At 51.5% G+C, this 19,856-nt stretch overlaps 1 protein-coding gene across 5 annotated transcripts in view; it reads left to right on the top strand.

Moving 5' to 3' along the window:
• The window catches only part of PSD2 (pleckstrin and Sec7 domain containing 2), a 137,038-nt gene that overhangs the window by 97,592 nt on the left and 19,590 nt on the right, over positions 1 to 19,856 (top strand). For 3 of the 5 annotated variants that reach the window (XM_032336526.1, XM_032336530.1, XM_032336529.1), the window contains exons 2-7: positions 2,480 to 2,898; positions 5,929 to 6,387; positions 6,797 to 6,991; positions 9,791 to 9,871; positions 13,733 to 13,845; positions 14,581 to 14,641. In XM_032336526.1, coding sequence (XP_032192417.1) covers positions 2,525 to 2,898; positions 5,929 to 6,387; positions 6,797 to 6,991; positions 9,791 to 9,871; positions 13,733 to 13,845; positions 14,581 to 14,641 — 1,283 coding nt within the window. In that variant the 5' untranslated portion in view covers positions 2,480 to 2,524. Of the gene's footprint in view, positions 1 to 164; positions 1,274 to 2,479; positions 2,899 to 5,928; positions 6,388 to 6,796; positions 6,992 to 9,790; positions 9,872 to 13,732; positions 13,846 to 14,580; positions 14,642 to 19,856 lie in introns of those variants that run through there. The other 2 variants (XM_032336528.1, XM_032336527.1) reach the window with 2 other exon arrangements.

The raw sequence follows: 19,856 nt of genomic DNA, 5'->3' as shown, positions 1-19,856 counted from the left end.
CTCCCAGCTGCAGGAGGACAAGGCAGGGCAGGTAGGGTTGGAGCCAGCCTGAGGCAGCTGCTGAAAGTTGGGGAGTGAAATAGGGGCCTCCCAAGATGTCCTTAGTTTGTTTATAACCTTGTCTTTGGGGTTGGTGTAGCATGAGCATAAGGGGAAACTATTTATGCTTTCAAATCCCAGCCTTCACTGGGACCTCAGACAGAGCCCTGACCAATGGGAGGTACTTGGTCCTGCTGAGCTCAGCCTCCATGTGTGGGTGTGGGAGCTTGAGGCGCCCTGGTGGAATTGGGTTGGAGCCTTGCGTCCCACATCCAATGGGCATCCAGGCCCCTGGGCCAGAAAGCAGGCCAGAGGACTAGAACTCCGGCAGCAAGCCAGAAGTCCCCACTCTCCCTCCTCTTTCCTTTAGAAATGCTCCCCCCACCCAGAAATCTCAGCTGAGGAGATGACCTCCTGTTCTCCCCACTCCCAGCACACAACCGGAGGGAGCAGACTGAAATAGCAGCTGCAGCAGCAGGGATTTAGGGCAGACCAGACGGAACCCTTACTTAGTGCCGAGCCCCTTGGGGTCCCTGGCGTCCTAGGATCAGGGTCCAGATAGTCTACTGCCTGGATCGTTATGAGGTTTTTGTTGTTGTTGTTGTTGTTTTAATCTGTAGATGTTTTTTGTTGCTCTTTTGTTTGCTTGTTTATTTGTTTTTAAGTAAAATCTTACACTCCTGCCATCTTCAGAACTCTAGGAGAAATGCTCAGAGTGGCGGGTGGAGGCCCCAGATCCCTGTTTACACTCTTCTCTTTTCTCCATGTGTGAAAATCGAGGGTTCAATGAATCTTAAGTGGGCCTGTGGTGGCAGATACCCCCTCCAGGGCCTGGAAACCCCCAGAGAAGAAGACTGACCTTCCTATCCAGGCTCATCTTCTCTATGTGGGAAGTTCCTCTTGGAGTCTAACTCATGGTTTTTTTTTAAAGGAATAAAAGATTGCCATATCTGATCCCTGTAGGTTCTGGTTTAGGAGGTTTGGGGGGAAGGCCTTATCTATTTTAACAAGTTCCTCAGGCGACACTTCAGACCAGGCAAGTAGAAGAAGAATGGGTCTCACTTAAATTATTACTGCAGTACTTGCAACTTGTTCTGCTGCAGCCCAGAAGGCTGACCAGTCTCTCTCCTCCAGACTCCCCTGAAACCTGGACCCTTTCTTCAGAAGAGCCTGGGAGTATTGGGGGGAAGCTGAGGCCTGAAGAAGGAAAGAAGGAAGTTGTTTGGAGGGAATGGTCTGTATCCCTGGAAACAAAGGTCATGGGGTGGGGTGAGGTGATACAGAAATAGCCTAGGGGCTAGGTGGGGCCAGGGGCAGAGACAGGGTTGAGGGGGAGCTAGAACTAGCCCATTGCATCTGTCCTCTTGTCTGAGATTAGCTTGGGCTGCAAGCGTTTGGGAATTGTGGGCTGGTTTTGATCAGCTTTAAAAGGGGATAGGGATGGAGATAACAGCTAAAAATGCATCTCCTCATTTTAAGAGGAGGTACAGACCCAAAGAAGGGCAGAGGGGAGTGGGAGCAGGCTTGGCTGGGGTGGTAAGGAGGCCCAACCTGGACCCACATGGGGTCACTCAGTGAGTTGGGCAGAGCAGGGCCCAGCTCCCCTTCCGGTGCTCTCCCCAGAATGTTCCATGGCATCTCTCTTCAAGGCTGGGTGAGCTCTGGGGGCCCCGGTGTGGAGGGGATCCCCAGGTCCCACTCCTCCTTTCTCCTCGCAGTCAGGGCTCTGGGCGCTGGGCAGAGAAGACAGGCAGACTGTGTAGGTGAGGGTCCTGGGTGGCGGCTCACCCTCCCAGCACCCTGGACAGCGCCTCATGCTGGGCCTGGGATGGCTGCCCTGGGCCCTCAGGTTGGTTTCTCTGGGTTGGCGTCAGGTTCTGATGAAGCTGCACTTCTGTTGACTTCCTTGTCTCCTTTCTTAAATCTCCCTCTGAAGGCAGCCCCAGCTTATTTCCCTCCATTCACCCACAGATTCACTCTTCTCTGGCTCCTGGAATCAGGGTGAGAACTTGGAAAGAAACAAGGGGACCGGCTGCTGTCAGCCTGGAGTTTTGCTTACCTCATACACAGGCAGGAAAGGGAGGGGGTTTGGAGAAGTCCTGGACCCTTTCCTAGTTCCTCCCAACCTGGATTTTTCTCACAGGGCTTTGGTGGATTCTGGAGGGCACAACAGAGACAAGTAAGAGGTAACGGGGAAGGCAGGACTGGGCACACAGGATGAATGCAGCTCAGGGGAGAAATGAGCTGGCCTGAGTGGTACTGTTGCCCTAAGGTGCCATAGCCTAACCCGTATTCCAGCCAGGAGGTCCTGAGAAGATCATCTCGCCATCCTCCTGTCCCCAGGCAGGCTGCTCAGTGCTGGTCGTGCTGGGTTTTAGACCCCTCGGCACCTGTCCTGTCTGACTCACCTCTTCATCTCTTCATTCCCCTCCGGGTCTAGGGGAGTTCCAGGAGCAGTCAGCACGGGGAGGAAGTAGTGGCAGCCATGGATGAGGATAAGCTTCCGTCTGTACTATCTGGGGAAAGTGGTGCTGCCTGGGACCCCAGCTTGGAGTCTGAGGAAGAACCTGGGGTCCAGAATGGAATGGCATACAGCCAGGACCTGAACAGTAGCTACAACAGCCCAGCGCATGAGATGAGGGGCACTCTGGTGGACACTGAGGAGCCCATACAGGGCCCGGACATAGCTCTCCATGGTCTCAGCCTTGGCCTTTCCTTCACCAATGGCCTAGTTCTGGGGCCAGACTCAAATATTCTGGAAGATTCTACAGAGTCCAGGCCCTGGAGGGCTGGTGGGCTGGCAGAGGGGGACAATGTTTCCAAGAATCTCTGTCTGGACACTGAGGACACTCAGCTGGGGTAAGTGGGGTCTTGGGTTGGGGGCTCACTACATTTAGCTGTTCCAGTGCTGTGTGGCCTGGGTCTAACCACTTAGCCTCTTAGGTGCTTGTTTTTCTCCTCCATACAATGGGAATTTCATGTCCCTGTTTTGTTCCGCTTCTGAGTGTTTTGGAAGGATAGAGCCATTAGATTTCAAAAGCCAGCAGACCTGTTGTGCCTTCCACCCCCAAAGCCTCCCAAACCATCATGGGCTGTATCCATATGGGGTTGGAGGACCACACACCACCCTCCATCCCAGGCTGGGCAGTAGAGTTGAGTTCCAAAATGCTTTGACGTGGAAGGTCATCTGGTCCATCCCTCTGTTTCCTGGAGATGAAGATCTCCCAATTCTGTAACTGACCTCAAAAAAGTAGACTTTGTGGGTTAATCCCTGCCATCTGCCCCTCACTTGAGTGCCCTCTGGAGGTTCTACCAGGAATCTCACTTCAGTCCTACTTAATGCAGTTACAGTCCCATTTCTATTATCCTCCGTAGGAGACGGAGAAACCCTCATGTCTTGGAGGTGCTAGTTGGATGGGGGTGGGTGGGAGTGGTGGGGATGGGACAGGAAATATCTAGAAGACCTCAGGGTGGGCTGAGAAAAGCAAAATCTTAGTGTGGTACAGAAGTCTTATTGTGCACAGTTGTGGGCCCTGGCCTGGACAAGCAAGTATGCATAGGTGGCATGCATGTTTCTGTTTGGCCTGTGCATTGTTGTGGGTATAGGAATGTGTGAACACATGGATATGCATGGGTTTGTGTGGTTTTGTGTGTGTGTCTGGGGGAGGTTGTGTGTGCCTGGCCTGTGCATCTGTGGGTACACACTTGGGTCAGCATGTCCAGGTCTAGGGCTGAGTGTGGGTGGCTAGCTTTGTGGATAGGAATGGAAGTATGTGAGGCTGGGTGCCTGCATGTACCAGGTATCCTCTGGCCGGGAGTGTTTCCATCCAGAAAGGTCCTAGGACAGCCACTTGGCTCGCAGTGGGGTGCACACAAGGGTCTGGGGCTTCTTGGAGCATACTATTTGTGTTTATGTGGTGTATTTATTGGGGATGGCTGAAGGTAGGGGCAGATGGAAGTTTGGAGATTAGGCTAATGGTCTTCAAGCCTCTGTCAGGACCACCTCTCAGGTCTGCTCTGGTGCATGAGAAGGTGGGAGGTAGTGGGATGGGGGAGACCATTCAGGCTCTGACAGTGAGATGAGAGCTCCCCCAAGGGCAGAGATCTGTATTATTCAGATGTCTCTGGAACCTAGCATAGGCCTAGCAGAGGTCCCTTTGCTGGGCAGGTGTCTGGCATCTGCTCTGGTAACCAGGGCAGTGACCCTTATGTTCCTTCCCTGTTCCTGGAGGTCACCAGAGACAACTCCACCCCAGCTTACTTCCAGGTGTCCTGCTACTTCTTAGATTCTTGCCCTCCTCTCCACTTGCTTCTCCAGCAAGAGAAGGCCTAATGAGGCTCAGATCTCAATCTGCTGGAACTGGGCAGGGGGCAGCGGGCTGGGACTCCAGTTCCTCTCTCAGGTCAGTATGCTTTTGCAGGGAACACAGTAGGACCACATCTCAGACTTGGGGTCCAAGGAGGTGTCTGAGGGGAGGGGGTACTTCCCAGTCCTCCAAATAGAGCTTGGACTCTCTGAGGCCGCAGGGGCTGGGAGAAGCAGTGTGTGGCCGATCCGCAGGGGGAATGAGGGGTGTGCCACTTTGCAAGGGCGGACCTTGATGTATCTGAAATGGGCTGGACTCAGCCTGCTTCTTCCTTTGGGTCTCTTCTCCTCGCTGTCTCTATGTTCTGTCTCTCTCTCTATCTCTTCCTCTCTGTTTCTCTTTTTCTCAGTCTATTTCTTGTCTCTCTTACTTTTCTTCCTCTCTCTCTCTTTTTCTTCTTGTGGCTCTTGTGTTCCATCTCTCTTGATCTTGCTGTTTTTCAGTGTCTCCTCTTCCTTACCTGTCTTCCCTATGTATCTCCCCAGTGGGTAAGATTCTTCCCGGGATGCCTCAGTTTACCTCTGTGTGTTCTGTTCTAGGTGCTGGGAATACTTCAGTGAACAGAACATACAAAAATTCCTACTATGATGGAGCTCAGGGTCTCGGGGGGATAGACAATAAATCGTGAAAGTAATAATTATATAGTATGTAGAAAGGGGGGTAAGTGCTTTGGAAAAAAAATCAAGTAGGAAAAAAGGGCTGAGGTGTTTGGAGGTGGGTCCCAATTATAAAGAGGGTACTCAGGGCAGACCTCATGGAGAAAGGGGTGAGGAAGGAGGGCTTCAGCATGAGGGAAGAGCCCTATGGCAGAGGAATTGCCAGCCCAGGCCTCTTGCAGGGACAGGTCAAGGTCCTGCGGTGGTTTCTGCGCACTGGGAGGCCAGGGGGCTGATAAATACCTGTAGGTTCACCCCTCCCGCCGTTCTTCAGGGTTTACTGAGCACGGATTGTGTGTTGACTATTCCCTGGCCTTGTGAGGGGTGGGACTGGGGAACAGATGGGAAATGCTGACAGGGGCTGGCAGCTAGGGAGGAGATACCCTGAGGATCCTCAGTCTCTCTGAGGAGGTGATATTAAGGCCAAGCCTGAGAGTTACAGTGTGGTCAGCTAAGCTGAGAGCCTCTCAGGCTGTGGGGATGGCAAAGTTTTGACCGAGCATGACCCTAGTTGTGTGGGGGATACCCACGCGGCTCTGGGAAGCCTGGAGGCAGCAGCCCCTGGGCCACAGTGGAAGGAAAGGCCTCCCATTCATTCATTTAGCAAATAAATGATGTCTACTCTGGGCCAGAGACAGGGTGGACACTGAGGAGGACCACGCCCATCCTTTTGCATTGCTGTACCTTAGCACGCAGCCCAGCATCTGGCGTCTTGTGCCCAGGAAATCTGGGCTGAAAGAATAAACAGGACACCATCCATGCCTGAGCCTGCCCCCGTGGAGCTCCCAGATGTGGATGGGTGCCATCCTAGCCCATGGAAAGGGAGGCCTCCTGGCAGCATGGTGACTGGTCCTTGTATCCCACAGGCTGGGTGGCCCGGGAGAGCCGGATGTGCGGGACGGCTTCAGTGCCACGTTTGAGAAGATCGTGGAGTCAGATCTGCTTCGGGGAACCCAGTACAGCAGCCTTGACTCCCTGGATGTGTTGAGCCTCACGGATGAGAGTGACAGTTGCGTCAGCTTCGAGGCCCCCCTAACACCTCTCATCCAGCAGCGGGCCCGTGATAGCCCCGAGCCAGGGCACAGCTTGGGCACTGGGGACATGGGGACTGAGGGGGACATGGGAGCAGCTGGTGGTGATGGGGAGCTGGGCAGCCCCCTGCGATGCTCCATCTCCAGCAGCCGATCAGAGAATGTCCTGAGCCGCCTGTCTCGCACAGCCGTGCCCAATGGCTTCCATGAAGACGGACCCCGGGGTCCAGGTGGGGACGAGGAGGAGGAGGAGGAGGAGGAGGAGGACACAGACAAGTTGCTGAACTCAGCCAGGTGAGGTAGAGCCTACGCTGGGAACTGGGAGAAATGTTAGGCAGATGGGGAAACTGAGACCCAGAGCAGGCACTGCAGATGAGGGCGAGCCAGTGCCCAGAGTGAACAAGCCCTTTCTATGGTCGCGGCATCCCAGACCTCCCACCCTGGTCCTCAGGTTCCCTGCTTCCCTCTTATGCCCTTCTAGCTGTGGTGGGGCCAGAGAGCTGTGCTGTGTTGATCATGTAGCTTCTAGTGATTTCACTGTGGGGCTCTTGTAAAAGTCTGACTAGATTCCCTCCTGATACAGTGGGGTTCTGCCCCTGCTTTGGTACCTGGGTGGTTTTCAGAGGCCTGGGGAGACCTCCCAGCCTCTTCCCAGGGCTCTGACCCTGGTCCCCTTCTTTCTGTCCCTACCTTCCTTGTGCAGTGACCCCAGCCTAAAGGATGGCTTTTCAGACTCGGACTCAGAACTGAGCAGCTCAGAGGGGCTGGAGCCGGGCAGTACAGACCCACTGACCAACGGGTGCCAGGGCGTCAGTGAGGCCGCTCGACGGCTGGCCCGCCGCCTCTACCACCTTGAGGGTTTTCAGCGCTGTGATGTTGCCCGGCAGCTAGGCAAGAAGTGAGTTGTTTGCATACCCCCCACCCCGGGCAAACCCAGTGTCTTCCTCAGCCTGAAGGAGGTGTGGGTGACTACTGACAAGGGTGTCTGGTGCTTGGGGTGTTCCCAATAGTCCCCAAGAGCTCCTCCTCCTGCTACTGTCCTCATTCCTGGCCTTGCCCTAAATCTGTTTCCTTTCTGGGCTGCCTGGGCAAGGCCCATGCTCTCAGGGAGGGGAGGTGGTGGTGGGGCGGTCCCTTGGGGCTGGGGAGTACAATGTGGCCTGTGGTTATGGTGATGGTGTGAGGACAGAGCAGGGGGGCGTGGCTGGGGAAGAGGAGAACCTGGGCCTGGGCGGGGACTGCTGGGGACCCAGGAACTGGGAAGGGGTTCTTGGCTGTCATTAAGCCCCACTCTCAGTCTTTTGGGACTGGCTAAGGGGGCTGAAGCTGCCAAAGCACAACCCTGGCCCTGGAACTGGGGAAAGGGAACTAGCCACATGGGAGTGCTGGGGCTGTGGGGGGATGGGGGGACAGGCAGGGACTGAGGGAATCAGCAGACACACCCCATGTGTTTCCGACTATCAGCATGGCCACCTGCCTCTGCTCTTCCTCCAGGGGGCCTCTCATCCCCACATTTAGGCTCTGAGATGGGGAGGCAGTCACAGCTCTCAAGTCAAAGGGGCAGTCCAGCCCCTAGGCCCCAAGTCGAAACTGACTGAAAAAGCTGAGGCCAGCTCTGCTTGGGATCCTTCCCCCAACCCCCGCTCCCTCCTCCCCCAGCCCAGCACCCCCTCCCCGGCTACCCCCACCCCCCATTTCTCTCTCTGCTTCCTCCTTTACCCTTCTTAGCCTCCCATTTCTCCTGCCTCCCAGCCCCAGCCCAGACATTACATCATGACTTTGAAGCCTCACCTCTCCTTCTGGACTGTGACCTCCACCTTCAACTTAATGACATTCTCCTGGAGCCTAGGTTATGTTTGATTTGCAGCCTTCCATCCTTCAGCCCCTCCTCTACAAGAGTTTCCAACCTGCTTAAGTCTCTCCCATCTGAAAACAAAAATTCTTCCACAACTGCACTTCCTCCCCAGCTTCTTGGCAATCAGAATTCTCAAGTTTTCTGCCCTGGGTGGTCTCAGTGCACTCCCCCTCTCCACATTCAACCCCTGGGGCAGGCTTCCCTTCCCGCCATCTGCCTTCAGCACACCTTCCCGGTCAGGGCCAAGTTAGCAGCCTTTGTCTTTGAGTTCAAGGGCTGCTACCTGGCCTCAGTTTATCCCTCCTCAACATTGCAGACATACCCCACTACTTTCTTTTTCCTTCTGTACAATTTTTGTTTTGCAAATTTCAACCATACACAAAAACAGAGAAAATATATGAAATCTCCACATACCCATTACTCAGCTTCAAAGTTAACAACATCCCCCTTCCCCACCCCCGACCCATTTTGCTGGGATATTTTAAGGCATATTTTAGACACTCTGTCATTTGATCCATAAATACTTCACTATGTGTCTCTAACTGATGAGGATTTTTAAATATAATCATCATTCCATTATAATTTTTAACAAAACTAACCAACATTCCATAGAGTGTCTAACATTTAGTCTTAGTTTAATAATTTGTCTCAGAAATGCTTCTTCATATCAGGATGCAAATGAGGTCCATGCTTTGCCTTTGGGCACCATGTCTCTTGAGTCTCTCTTTTTTTCCTCTTAAGTCTCATAATAGGCTGCCGGGCTGCCTACTTTGTCTAAGGCCATGTATCTGTAGAAGAAATGGAGCCATTTGTCAGGAAGAATTTCCCATGATTTGAATTTGGTGTCCCCACGGAGTTATGTCACGCTTTCTACATTTCCCCAGTCCCAAGTCTCCTATAAATGGGGGAGAGCTTGGGGCTTGGATACGTTCAGGTGGAAATTTGTTCTCTTTTCTGATAAGAATTCATCTCTCCAGTATTCTTGAAACTCTCCCTTGGCCTCCAGGACCCTGCACCCCTGGCTCTCTCTGGCTGTGTTTCTCTGTTTCCTTCAGGGGCGCCCTCTCTCTTCTCAGTTGGCCTGAGAAGAAGGGGCTTCCTCTGACCTCTGTCCTAGGTCTGCACCCTTCTCTCGCTTGGGGTCATCCCCTTTCTCCAACCATTAACCAGCTGCCATCTCTCACACTGGGACATCCAGCCCCACCTGATGTCCAGCTCTGGACACCTCCCCACAGCCCACCTCCTGGGGTCATGCACTGCACCGTTCCATCGCCTGTGGATTCTGCTTTGGAAATCTCACTCCTCCCCAAACTCTCTGTCTCTCTAGGAAGCAGCCCCTGCAGCTCCTAGTGGTCTCCACTCAGCGGACAGTGTTCCACACACAGATCTGACCCACTCACTCAACCCCTCCCTTCTTTACCCCCTTCTTGAACGCTACCCATCCTTCCCTTGGCTGTTGTGCCCCACTCCCTACCTCATCTCTTGCTGCCACTACTCCTGCTCTCTGGCCACAGGGCCCTGCTGATAGCTATTTGGACATGTGCAGTTTCCTTTACTGGGGACACTTTGCGTCATCCGTCTCCCTACTCCCTTCACCTCACTGGCTCTTACTTTCCTATAGGTCTGCTGTCTTCACAGAGACCTCATCTCCTTTAGGAAGCCTTCCTGACCCCCTCCTACCCAAGGATGGACTGTCATAGCCCAGCTGGCTGGCAGGGGGAGGCAGCCTAGGGAAGGGCAGCTCGGGTGGGTGGCTCTGGGTCCCCCAAGGCTCACTGCCCATGTGCTTCCTGTTGGTGGATGTGCCCTGCTTCTAACGAACACCCTATGCTCTCCTGACAGCAATGAGTTCAGCAGGCTGGTGGCCGGGGAGTATCTCAGCTTCTTCGACTTCTCGGGCCTGACCCTGGACCGAGCGCTCAGGTCAGTGGGGCTGGGATGGGGGGGTAGCCACATGGGATACAGGCCACACATCTGGATTCTCATGCAAGCTCTGTCATAAACTTGCTGTGCAACCTTGGGTGAGTCTCTGGACCCTCCCAGGAATGTTGTGGAGAAGGGGCCATGAGCACAACAGCCCCCGGTTATTGGTAGACGGCTGAGCGTAGGAGGGTGGGAATGCCATCTTGAGGTTTCTGGAGCTGAAGGGCAAAGGACTTGCCAGTATTTGAGCACTTCCTGTTTGCCAGACAGGATGGGTCTTTCCATACCCTTTGGAATTCATCCTGACCACACCCCTGCAGCGTAGGTGTTAGGACTGCTGTTCACAAATGAGGAACCAATCATTAGGTAAAGTGATTCCCCCTCTGTCCCTGAGGGAGGAGATGGCAAAAATGGGGTTTGATCTCAGGTCCTCTGGTGTTTGGATACAGACAGTAGCCTTCAGGAGGGTCAGGTGCAGGCTCCAAGGGGTGGAGGGTAGGGAATAGAGGGCAGCCAGTCGACAGGCAGGGCCCACAGGGAGATAGCAGGCCACAGCCCTTGGGGAGTAGGGAGATTCGCAATCTCTGTGCTAAGTGGGGGGTGGTCCCCAGATGGCAGATCTCACTGTGTCCCACATGTCCCCCACACTTAAAAAAATGTATTTTCCATTCCTTTTTCTCTGCTTCACTTGGGATATTTTCTGTTGACCTGCTTTTAGTTCATTTACCCTTTTTTCTGTGTCTAATATGCTGTTAAATCCATTTATTAAATTTTCAACTTTTTATTATTATATTTTTCAGTTCTAGAATGTTCTTTCTTTCTTTTTTTTAAAGATTTTATTTATTTATCTGACAGAGAGAGACACAGTAAGAGAGGGAACACAAGCAGGGGGAGTGGGAGAGGGAGAAGCAGGCTTCCAGCTGAGCAGGGAGCCTGATGTGGGACTCTGATCCCAGGACCCTGAGATCATGACCTGAGCTGAAGGCAGATGCTTAATGACTGAGCCACCCAGGAGCCCCTAAAATTTTCATTTTGTTAAATTATAAAAAAATAGATTCTAATTCTCGAGGGGGGAATTTCTCATCTTTCCATTCATTTATTCCATCTTTCCCTCTCTTTTTGAACATACTAATCCTAGTTATTTCAAAGTCCTTATTTCAAAGCCTGCTCATCCCAATATTTGTATCTTTGGAATCATCTCATCTGTTTCTTTTGTCTCTTGTTCTTCTCTTGGTGTTCCATCATACATCCTGTCTCTCTGCACGCTCAGTAATTTTTTTTTTATGAGATGCTGTACATTTTGTATAAAATTAGAGAGGTTCTAGATAATTGTATTTTCCTCCAGCGAAAGTTTACCTTGTCCTTTGCTAGGCAGTTAGAGGTAGGGCAGGGGGTGTACTCTTAATCTGACCATGGCTGAGCTGAGGAAAGGCTGCACCAAAGTTTGGTAAACTCAGGGATCTCCCATCACAGGGTGGAGGACCGCATGGCTTTCCACTAGAAGCATAGTGTGTTCACTGGGGCCTCTCCCTTTGGTGGGTCCTGAATCCTAATTGTGTCTCCTCAATATAGGTAGAGTGTCAAAACAAAACAAAACAAACTCAGTTCTTCTACTTCTTAGAGGTTTTCTGCTTAGCTTCTTAGCATCCTGCCCCTCACATCTTCAGAATTTGGCAGACTTCTCAAAGGGAATATTGGCCATATATTCACAACCCCTTAGGTCTCCAGGTTTGTGTCTGAAACCAAGTCTTCTGCCTCTTGCCTTTGCACATAATCAGCAATGTCCCCAAGGAAAATTATCTGTAGATGAACCTCTCACCTCCATTCTCTCCTTCCTGGAAGTTTGGCCCAGTGGCTTCCTGAGAGCTTATGAGAGATGTATTCTGTCTGGCTTATCTCAGGTTCTCAGGGGAGATATTGTGCTGCTGCAAGTTGCTCTGTCCTGAGCTGAGTCTGAAGTTTGCACTGGAATGAGGAAGAGTGGTGGGAAAAGACGTTTGGTGGGTCAGGTCACAATCAGAGGCCTGGGTATTGTGCTGGAGAGCCTTGTAGACTGAGGCTTAACTGCAAAGGCACTGGAAAGCCACAGAAGTTACTGGATGTAAAGAATTATTTTGGAGGTAGTGCTGGCGGCCTTTGGTCTGGAGGCATGCAGGCTTCTGAAGAGGGTCAGGTGGGAGAGGATAGGCCTGAGGTGGGAGAGGATATGTCTGAGGTGGGCAGTGGGGCTAAAGGAAAGATTGGTGTGAGGGTCCTCCAGAAGACTGAGTAGAGGGATGGGTGAGGCCAAGGTGCAGGGGAGAGGGTAGGCAGTGGTGAGGCTGAGCCTGGGGGCCACCCGAGAGTTTGGTGGTGGCTGTGTCGGATTGGGGCTTGGGGAGGACCCCTGGTGAAGGAGTGTTTGGCCTGGGGAGTGGGAGGGATGGATGGCTTGTAGATAGGACAGGTCAAGGCTGGGATGAGGGATGGGTTTTAAAAAGTCCTAGCGGAGTGTGGTTAGAGGAGGAGGGGCAGAGCTGGTTGCCAGATGGGAGGAAGAGAACAGGGAACAGGAGAGACCGGGGGTGGGAGGAAGGGGAGACTAGATGACAGACAGCGTGTTTTGTATGGCAGTTGACTGCCTGGGATTGAAGAAGACCATGGCCTTCTTGATCCCAGGGGGGCCTCAGGAACAGCATGAGAGAGCATAAAGCAAAGTGGGCTTCCAGGGGGGCCTCAGGAACAGCATGAGAGAGCATAAAGCAAAGTGGGCTTTCCAGAAATGAAATGAACCATAGTGAAATTAGGAATGAACTAGTCTCAGGAGCGCTGCACAGATAGAGGCTTGAATTTGCTCGGTTTGCAGTTTTTCTTCCTAAGAAGAGGGGTGCCTAGGCCCCATATCCCAGCCCCTGTGGTTTTGGGATCAACTCCTAGGGCCCCTGAAAGCCAGTGGCTTTTGAAGTGGGCCAGGAGAGGTGGGTAGAGGTGCCCAGTAGAGGAGGGAAGGTCCTTTCAGACAGCTTCAGCGTCCCCAGAGGCATGGAGCTGGAAAGGTGCCCGTCCTGGCTGGGGTGTGAATATGGTGTGGAAGGTGGATGGGGGTGAGCTTGGAGGGACAGGAGTGTGGTGGGAACATGTTCTGTGAAGGCCAGAACATGAGGAGCTTGGCTATTATCCTGAGCACTCTGGGGAGACAGTGACAGGTTCTAAGCAGGGATGAGTCTCAACTGCATGTGTGTTTAGAAAGGCTGCTCCGTGTCTTCAGGGGGAATGTATCAGAGAGGCACAGGGGTGCCCCAGTCTGGAGGCCACAGTGAGTGTGCTGGGTGTATGATGAGGGCCGAGGAGGAGGAGGGTTTGAGATCAAGGGTGAAGAACAAGTCACTGTCAGTTCAGACTTGGTGTGGGGGAAGGGTGAGGGAGGCCAAGGTGGGGCTTGGGGTTCAGCTGGGGGCACATCCAGTGAGGAACAGGAATGACTGAGGAGGAGCTGGGGGTGGGGTGGGGGGCACGAGAGGGTGGGGGGCAGGTGTGGCCCATGCAGGCCTCGCCAGAGAGGAGGGTGATAGAAGTGGGCGTTTATCCTGAAGCAGGTCCACGGCAGAACTGAGGGGCCTTTATTCTTCACACTCTGTCCCCTGTCCGCTTCCTGGAAGGCACTGAGGGCTGAAATTCTAAAGCCCCCTAGCCTCCACAATCCGGAAGCTGTCCTGGGGAAGGTGCCTGTGCACTGGAGCCCCCGCCCCCTCCGACGGGTTTATGTGGTGCGTGCGTGCGTGTGCATGCGTGGTGGTGGTGGCAGCGAGTTCTTCCCCGGGTGAGGATCCATACTGACTGAGGGACTCTAGAGGTCTCCAGCATCCTTAAATTGCCCTCCAGAACCTTCCTGAAGGCCTTCCCGCTGATGGGGGAGACGCAGGAGCGTGAGCGGGTCCTGACGCACTTCTCCCGCCGGTACCGCCAGTGCAACCCAGAAGACAGCACCTCGGAAGGTACGGCCGCCTGCCCTACCTGCTGCTCCGCGGGGCCCCGGCTTCCCCCCAACCCCGCCAACAGCCGCTTCTATCCTGCTGGCTAAACATGGAACACAGGAACTATGGCACCTGGAATGAGGTCTGCTTGCTGGACAAGACACCTTCCGAATGTCTTGCCTATGGTCATTCTTCGTGCCTGGGAGTCTGCCGTCCTAGATTCGGGCCTGTGGTGTTCTGTTCTCCTCGGCCCCCCATTGCAGTGCTGGTTGTTGGTGCGGTGGGAGGCCTGGGGTGGAGTCCTGGGGCGGGGCCCTCTTAGTCAACTGAGCGGCAGGACTTTCCCTGTGGATGGACCCGAGTCCCAGGACCTGGGGGATGAGGCCAGTTTTTGGAGGAGACACAGGCCATGGTAGGGACATAGTCCAGGACCCAGCGCCGCTCCTGGGTCTGAGTCTCAAGATGAGTTCGGTCACAGGAGGAAGGAGTCTGGCTTAGAACAGGCCCAGGGTGATCGGGGGCCCTCTGAGGGGAGGGGTTGGCCCTGACCTGGGGCAGGCAAGTGACTCTGGTGCTGTGGTGGGGGTGGGTCAGGGAGCATCCCATAGGTCCTGGGCCCTGAGGTGCGTTTGGCTGGTAGCTGGCCTCTTCCTGTCTCCAAGGCCACCAGGTTGACTCTGTCAGGAGACAGTTGGGTGGCTGGGTTTGGTGAAGAACTGGGTCCTCACACTGAGGGTGCCACCATCTCTGATTTAGATGGGATCCATACACTCACCTGTGCTCTGATGCTGCTCAACACGGACCTGCACGGACATGTGAGTCGGGGAGGCAGAAAAGGGGCGTGTCTTCTCACTGACCCTCCCCACCATGTCCTGGGGCTCCTCCTTTCTCCAGCCCCCTTCCTAACAGCTGCTTGCTGGCCATGGTTCTTTAAGCAGAGCTGGGAGTTGGGCAACTTAGCTTCCCTGTCTCTATCTCTCTGAGATCTGCCTGTCCCCAAGCAGGACAATGAGAACAGCTGAGGCACAGGGGAATTAGGGTTTGCAGGATAAGATGTGCCCCCCATCTGTGTCGACTCCAGGCATTGCTAAAAGATCTCGTGCTCTTCCTACCCTTGTCCTACAAGTCCGAATTTGACCCCACTGCATTGTCTGGCCCCAGGCAGCCCCCACCCCTCAAATGGTAGGTTGCCCTCAAGGGGCATTCTTGTCACCCCCACCCATCACCAGGCAGTGACTGACAGGTGAGTGCCCCAGGCTATGAGGCTATGCTCTCTCAGCCCTGGGCTTTCTCAGTGTTGCTTGTGGCTCAGTAACTCCTTCTTCTTTCCTCCATCTGCTCCCGGGACCCCCCTCTTTGGGCTCTCTTGCCCTCCTTCAGGTGGTAAGTGTAGCTGGTGGTGTGCATGCCTGTGAGCCCAGAACCCCCATCTCCATGTTCCCTTCTGTGTTCCCCATCACTTCATCTGGCCCTACCAGTCACTGCCCCATCATTGCTCACCTAGTGGAGCTCAGGGTCCCTCTGTTGATTTGGGGATCTTCCATTAACTCCTGGGGACAAGAGGCCATCCAGTATCATGCTGGAGTTAACCAAGAAAGCCCAGGGCATAGAGTAGAAGAAAGAGCTAAGACACACCTAATTGCAGATCCTCCTCTTGCCTCCACATGGAAGCTCTGTGACGCTGGGCAAGACTCTGGACCTCTCTGTGCCTCAGTTTATGCCCCTGTGAGGTGGGAATAATGATATTCTGACTAGTGTCCTGGGGAGAATGGAGAGAATTAATATGCACAACACCAACTGTCAGGGTCTGGCACCTAGTGAGGATTTTATTATGAATAATGTCATTACATAAGAATGACAATGGTATTCATTACTTATATTAACATTTGAATGAGCCCCCAAGGCCTAGGTGGAGGGTCATGAATATGAAAACAGCAGCCTGATGGCAGCCTGAGCAGGCTGGCTCAGGTGGGCACACTGGGGCGCCTGGCCTGGGAAGGGTGACAGCCTTGCTGACCTTGGCATAAAGAGCTGTCATGGGCTGGCAGCCTGAGCGTGGAACAGGAGAGAAGACAAGTATATTCCATGGGAATGTCACCAGAGCTAGTGCTGTGTCAACCAGCTAATGCTTCCCCAGATGGCTCACTCTGTTTACGGAGAACAAGTGTTGCTAGCACACCTTAGAAAGAGCACTAAGGATGCTACACCTTTGGCCGAGCCTCAGGGCAACCTCAGGACCCTGCCGTGCCAAGTTCTAGAAGGCCTGCTCCATGGTTATGAATGGCAGTGGCCACTGTCCAGTGACCCCTTAGGCTGAGAATTCCCCTAAGCTGGGGGGACCTTCGTTGCCATTGGCCCACCTCAGTGCCGGCGGCTGAAGAGAAACACCAGACACTTCCTGGTGCTCTCGTGGGTGGGTCAGGGTGGTGGTATCTGCAGGCAGTAGACCTTGAGGATCCCGGTGTTCTCTCTTGAGGCACTATTGCAGAAGGATCAGGGGAAAGGGTTCTGGGCCAGAGTCCCCTGTGCTTCCTCACATGACTGCTGTATGGCCTGGGGCAAGTTACTTACCTCACTAGATCTCTGATTTGCCATGTATGCTTCCTTGGCTTTAGGAGATGGTGCTTAGCCAGGGGCCTGGCTGCAGTTCCGTGAGGTCTCTAGAGGCTCTCCACGGGAGCGGCTTCCCCTGCTTGGAGCTGTCCCCCTTGCACTCCATGGTGGATGCGGGCATCTCGGGAAGGTGGGGCCTGCGAGGGCCCCAGAAACAGCTCCAGTTAGAGAGGGAATAAAACAGCTGGCAGAGGGGCTCGGTGCATGTTCTTCAGATGCACAATTTTCATAGATGTTTCATGTGGGCTTGTAAAGGAAGTCCATTCTGTAGCTGGTGCTTGTCATGTTCTGTATGTGTAGATAAGGTCAAGCCTTTTAATTGTGTCATGCAAGTCCTGTACATTCTTAGTTGTTTTTTTATTGGGGTAAAGTACACATAACATACCATTTTAGCCATTTTGAAGTATGCAATTCAGTGGAATTAAGTACATTCACATGGTGTGCAATCATCACTACTCTATACTTCCAGAACTTTTTCATCACCCCAAAAGCAACCCTGTGCCTATTAGTAGTCACACCCTTCTCCCACCCCTGGCAACCCTAATTTGCTTTCTTTTTCTTTGGATTTGCCTATTCTGTGTATTTCATGTGAATTCAGTCATATAATATGTGGCCTTTTGTGCCTGGTTTCTTTGACTTGCGCTTGTTTTCAGAGTTCATCCACTTTCTAGCATGTGTCAATACTTCATTCTTTTTAGGACCAGATAACCTTCCACTTCATGATATACCACAGTTTGTTTATCCGTTTATCTGCCGATGGATCTTTGGATTGTTCTGCGTTCTGGGTATTGTGAATCATGCTGCTGTGAACATTCGTGTACAATTGTTGTTGTTGTTTGAACACTTGTTTTCAATTCCTAGGAATAGACTAGCTCCCTCACATGCGAATTCTGTGCTTAACTTTTTGAGGAGCTGTGAAAATGTTTTCCATAGTGGCTGAGCCATTTTAAATTCCCGCCGCCAGTGTGTGAGGTTTTTAGTTTCTCCACATCCTCATTAACACTGCCTTTCCTGGGCATGTCTGGTGGCTTAGTCGTTGGGTGTCTGCCTTAAGTCAGGGTCATGGGTCCTGGGATCAAGCCCCGCATCGGGTTCCCTGCTTCTCCCTCTCTCACTCCCCCTGCTTGTGTTCTCTCTCTCGCTGTCAAACAAATAAAATCTTTAAAACAAACAAACAGAAAACCCCACTCCTTTTCATTTTCAGGGATCAGCATCCTAGTGGGTATGAGGCGGTATCTCATTGTGGTTTCCATCTGCATTCCCCTGATGACTAGTGATGCTAGAACATCTTTTCAAGTTTTTGTTGGACATCTTTACAACTTCTTTGGAGAAAGGTCTACTTGAGTAATTTGCCCCCCCCTTTTTTTGGATTAAAAAAATTTTATTTAACAGTTATAGTAAAAAAAATTTTGATTTGTGGTGAAATACGCATAGCATTAAAGTTACCATCTTATGTAGTTTAGTTCCATAATGTTAAGTATATCACACTGCCCTGCAACTAAGCTCCAGAACTTTATTATCTCCCCAAACTAAAACTCTCTACACAATAAACAACACCCACCCTCTACCTTGTGCTTGACAACTACCGTTCCACTCAATGCTTCTGTGAATTTGGCTACTCTAGATTCCTCAAACAAGAGGAGTCATAGAGAATTTATATTTTTGTGACTGATATGTGCCACTTAGCATAATGTCTTCATGGTTCAGTGACAGAATTTCTTTCCTTTTTAAGGCTGAATAATACTCCATTTTCTGTATGTATCACATTTTGTTTATCCTTTTGTCTGCTTATGGACGCTTGGATTGCTCCTACCTTTTGGTTTCTGTGAATAATACTGCTATGGACATATGGATGTATGGGTATTTCTTTGAGGCCCTGCTTTAAATTCCTTTTGGGTATATGCCCAGGAGTGGTATTGATGGATCATATGCTAATATCATTATTCACTTTCTGAAAAACAGCCGTACTGTTTTCCAAAGTGACTGAGCCTTTTTATGTTCCCACCAGCACTGTACCCGTTTCCAATTTCTCCACATCCTTGCCAGCACTTGTTTTCTGTGTTTTGATAGTAGCCATCTTAATATCTTCTTGTGGTTTTGATTTGCCTTTCCCAAATGGTTAGTGATGTTGAGTGTCTTTTCATGTGCTTATTGATCATTTGTGTATCTTCTTTGGAGAAATGTCTATTTAAATCCTTAGCAGCACCTGGGTGGCTCAGTTGGTTAAGCTCTGACTCTTGGTTTTGGCTCAGGTCGTGATCTTGGTTGTGAGATCAAACCCTGTGGGGAGTTGATTGATATTCTCTCCCTCTCCCTCTGCCCCTTCCCCTACCCCCCACCCATGTGCTTTCTCTCGCAAATAAATAAAAAAAATCCTTAATCCTTTGCTTATTTTTATTTTTTATTTTTCAAAGATTTGATTTAAAAATATTTTTATTTAAGAGTTTTTTTAGAGCACACACGCATGTGGGAGTGCGGTTGGGTGAAGAGGCTGGGGAAGACAGAGGGGAAGAGAGAGAGAATCCTAAGCAGGCTCTATACTCAGTACAGAGCCTAATGGGAGGCTTAACCTCATGACCCTGAGATCATGACCTTAGCTGAAATCAAGAGTCCTACACTTAACCAACTGAACCACCCAGGTGCCCTTTAAAGATTTTTATTTTATTTTTAATGATTTTATTTATTTGACAGAGACAGACACAGCGAGAGAGGGAACACAAGCAGGGGGAATGGGAGAGGGAGAAGCAGGCTTCCCGCTGAGCAGGGAGCCTGATGTGGGTCTTGATCCCAGGACCCTGGGACCATGCCCCAAGCTGAAGTCAGACCTTTAATGACTGAGCCACCCAGGCACCCCTGAAGGTTTTATTTTTAAGTGATCTCCACACCCATCATGGGGCTTGAACTCACAACCCCGAGATCCAGAGTCGAAGGTTCCACCAACTGAGGTAGCCAAGTGCCCCAAATGATTTGTTCATTATTAATTGCATTGTTTGTGTTTTTGTTGTTGAGTTTATGTATTCTGGATATGGTACTCTTATCAGATATATGGTTAGCAGAAATCTTTCCCGTTCTTTGGGTTGTCTTTTTACTTTCTTGATATATCTTTTGATGCAGAAGTTTTTAATTTTTTGAAATCCATTTTCTCTATTCTTTTTTTCCTTTTTGCTTATACTTTTGGTGTCATTTAAGAAACCATTGCCAAATCCAAGGTTATGAAAATTTACTCCTATGTTTTCTTCTAAGAGTTTTATGGCGTTGACTGTTATGTTTTGATCTTTGATCCATTTTGAATTAATTTTTGTATATGGAGTAAGGTAAGGGTCCAGTTTCATCCTTTTGCTGTGGATATCCAATTGTCCCAGCACCATTTGTTCAAGAGACCATTCTTTCTTCATTAGATGGTCTTGGTGGTATTAACT

Source organism: Mustela erminea, chromosome 3 (genome assembly GCF_009829155.1).
Source record: "Mustela erminea isolate mMusErm1 chromosome 3, mMusErm1.Pri, whole genome shotgun sequence".
In the NCBI taxonomy this organism is placed as follows: domain Eukaryota; kingdom Metazoa; phylum Chordata; class Mammalia; order Carnivora; family Mustelidae; genus Mustela; species Mustela erminea.
The sequence above is the reverse complement of the archived record's forward strand: the minus strand, read 5'-3'. Positions and strand labels throughout refer to the sequence as shown.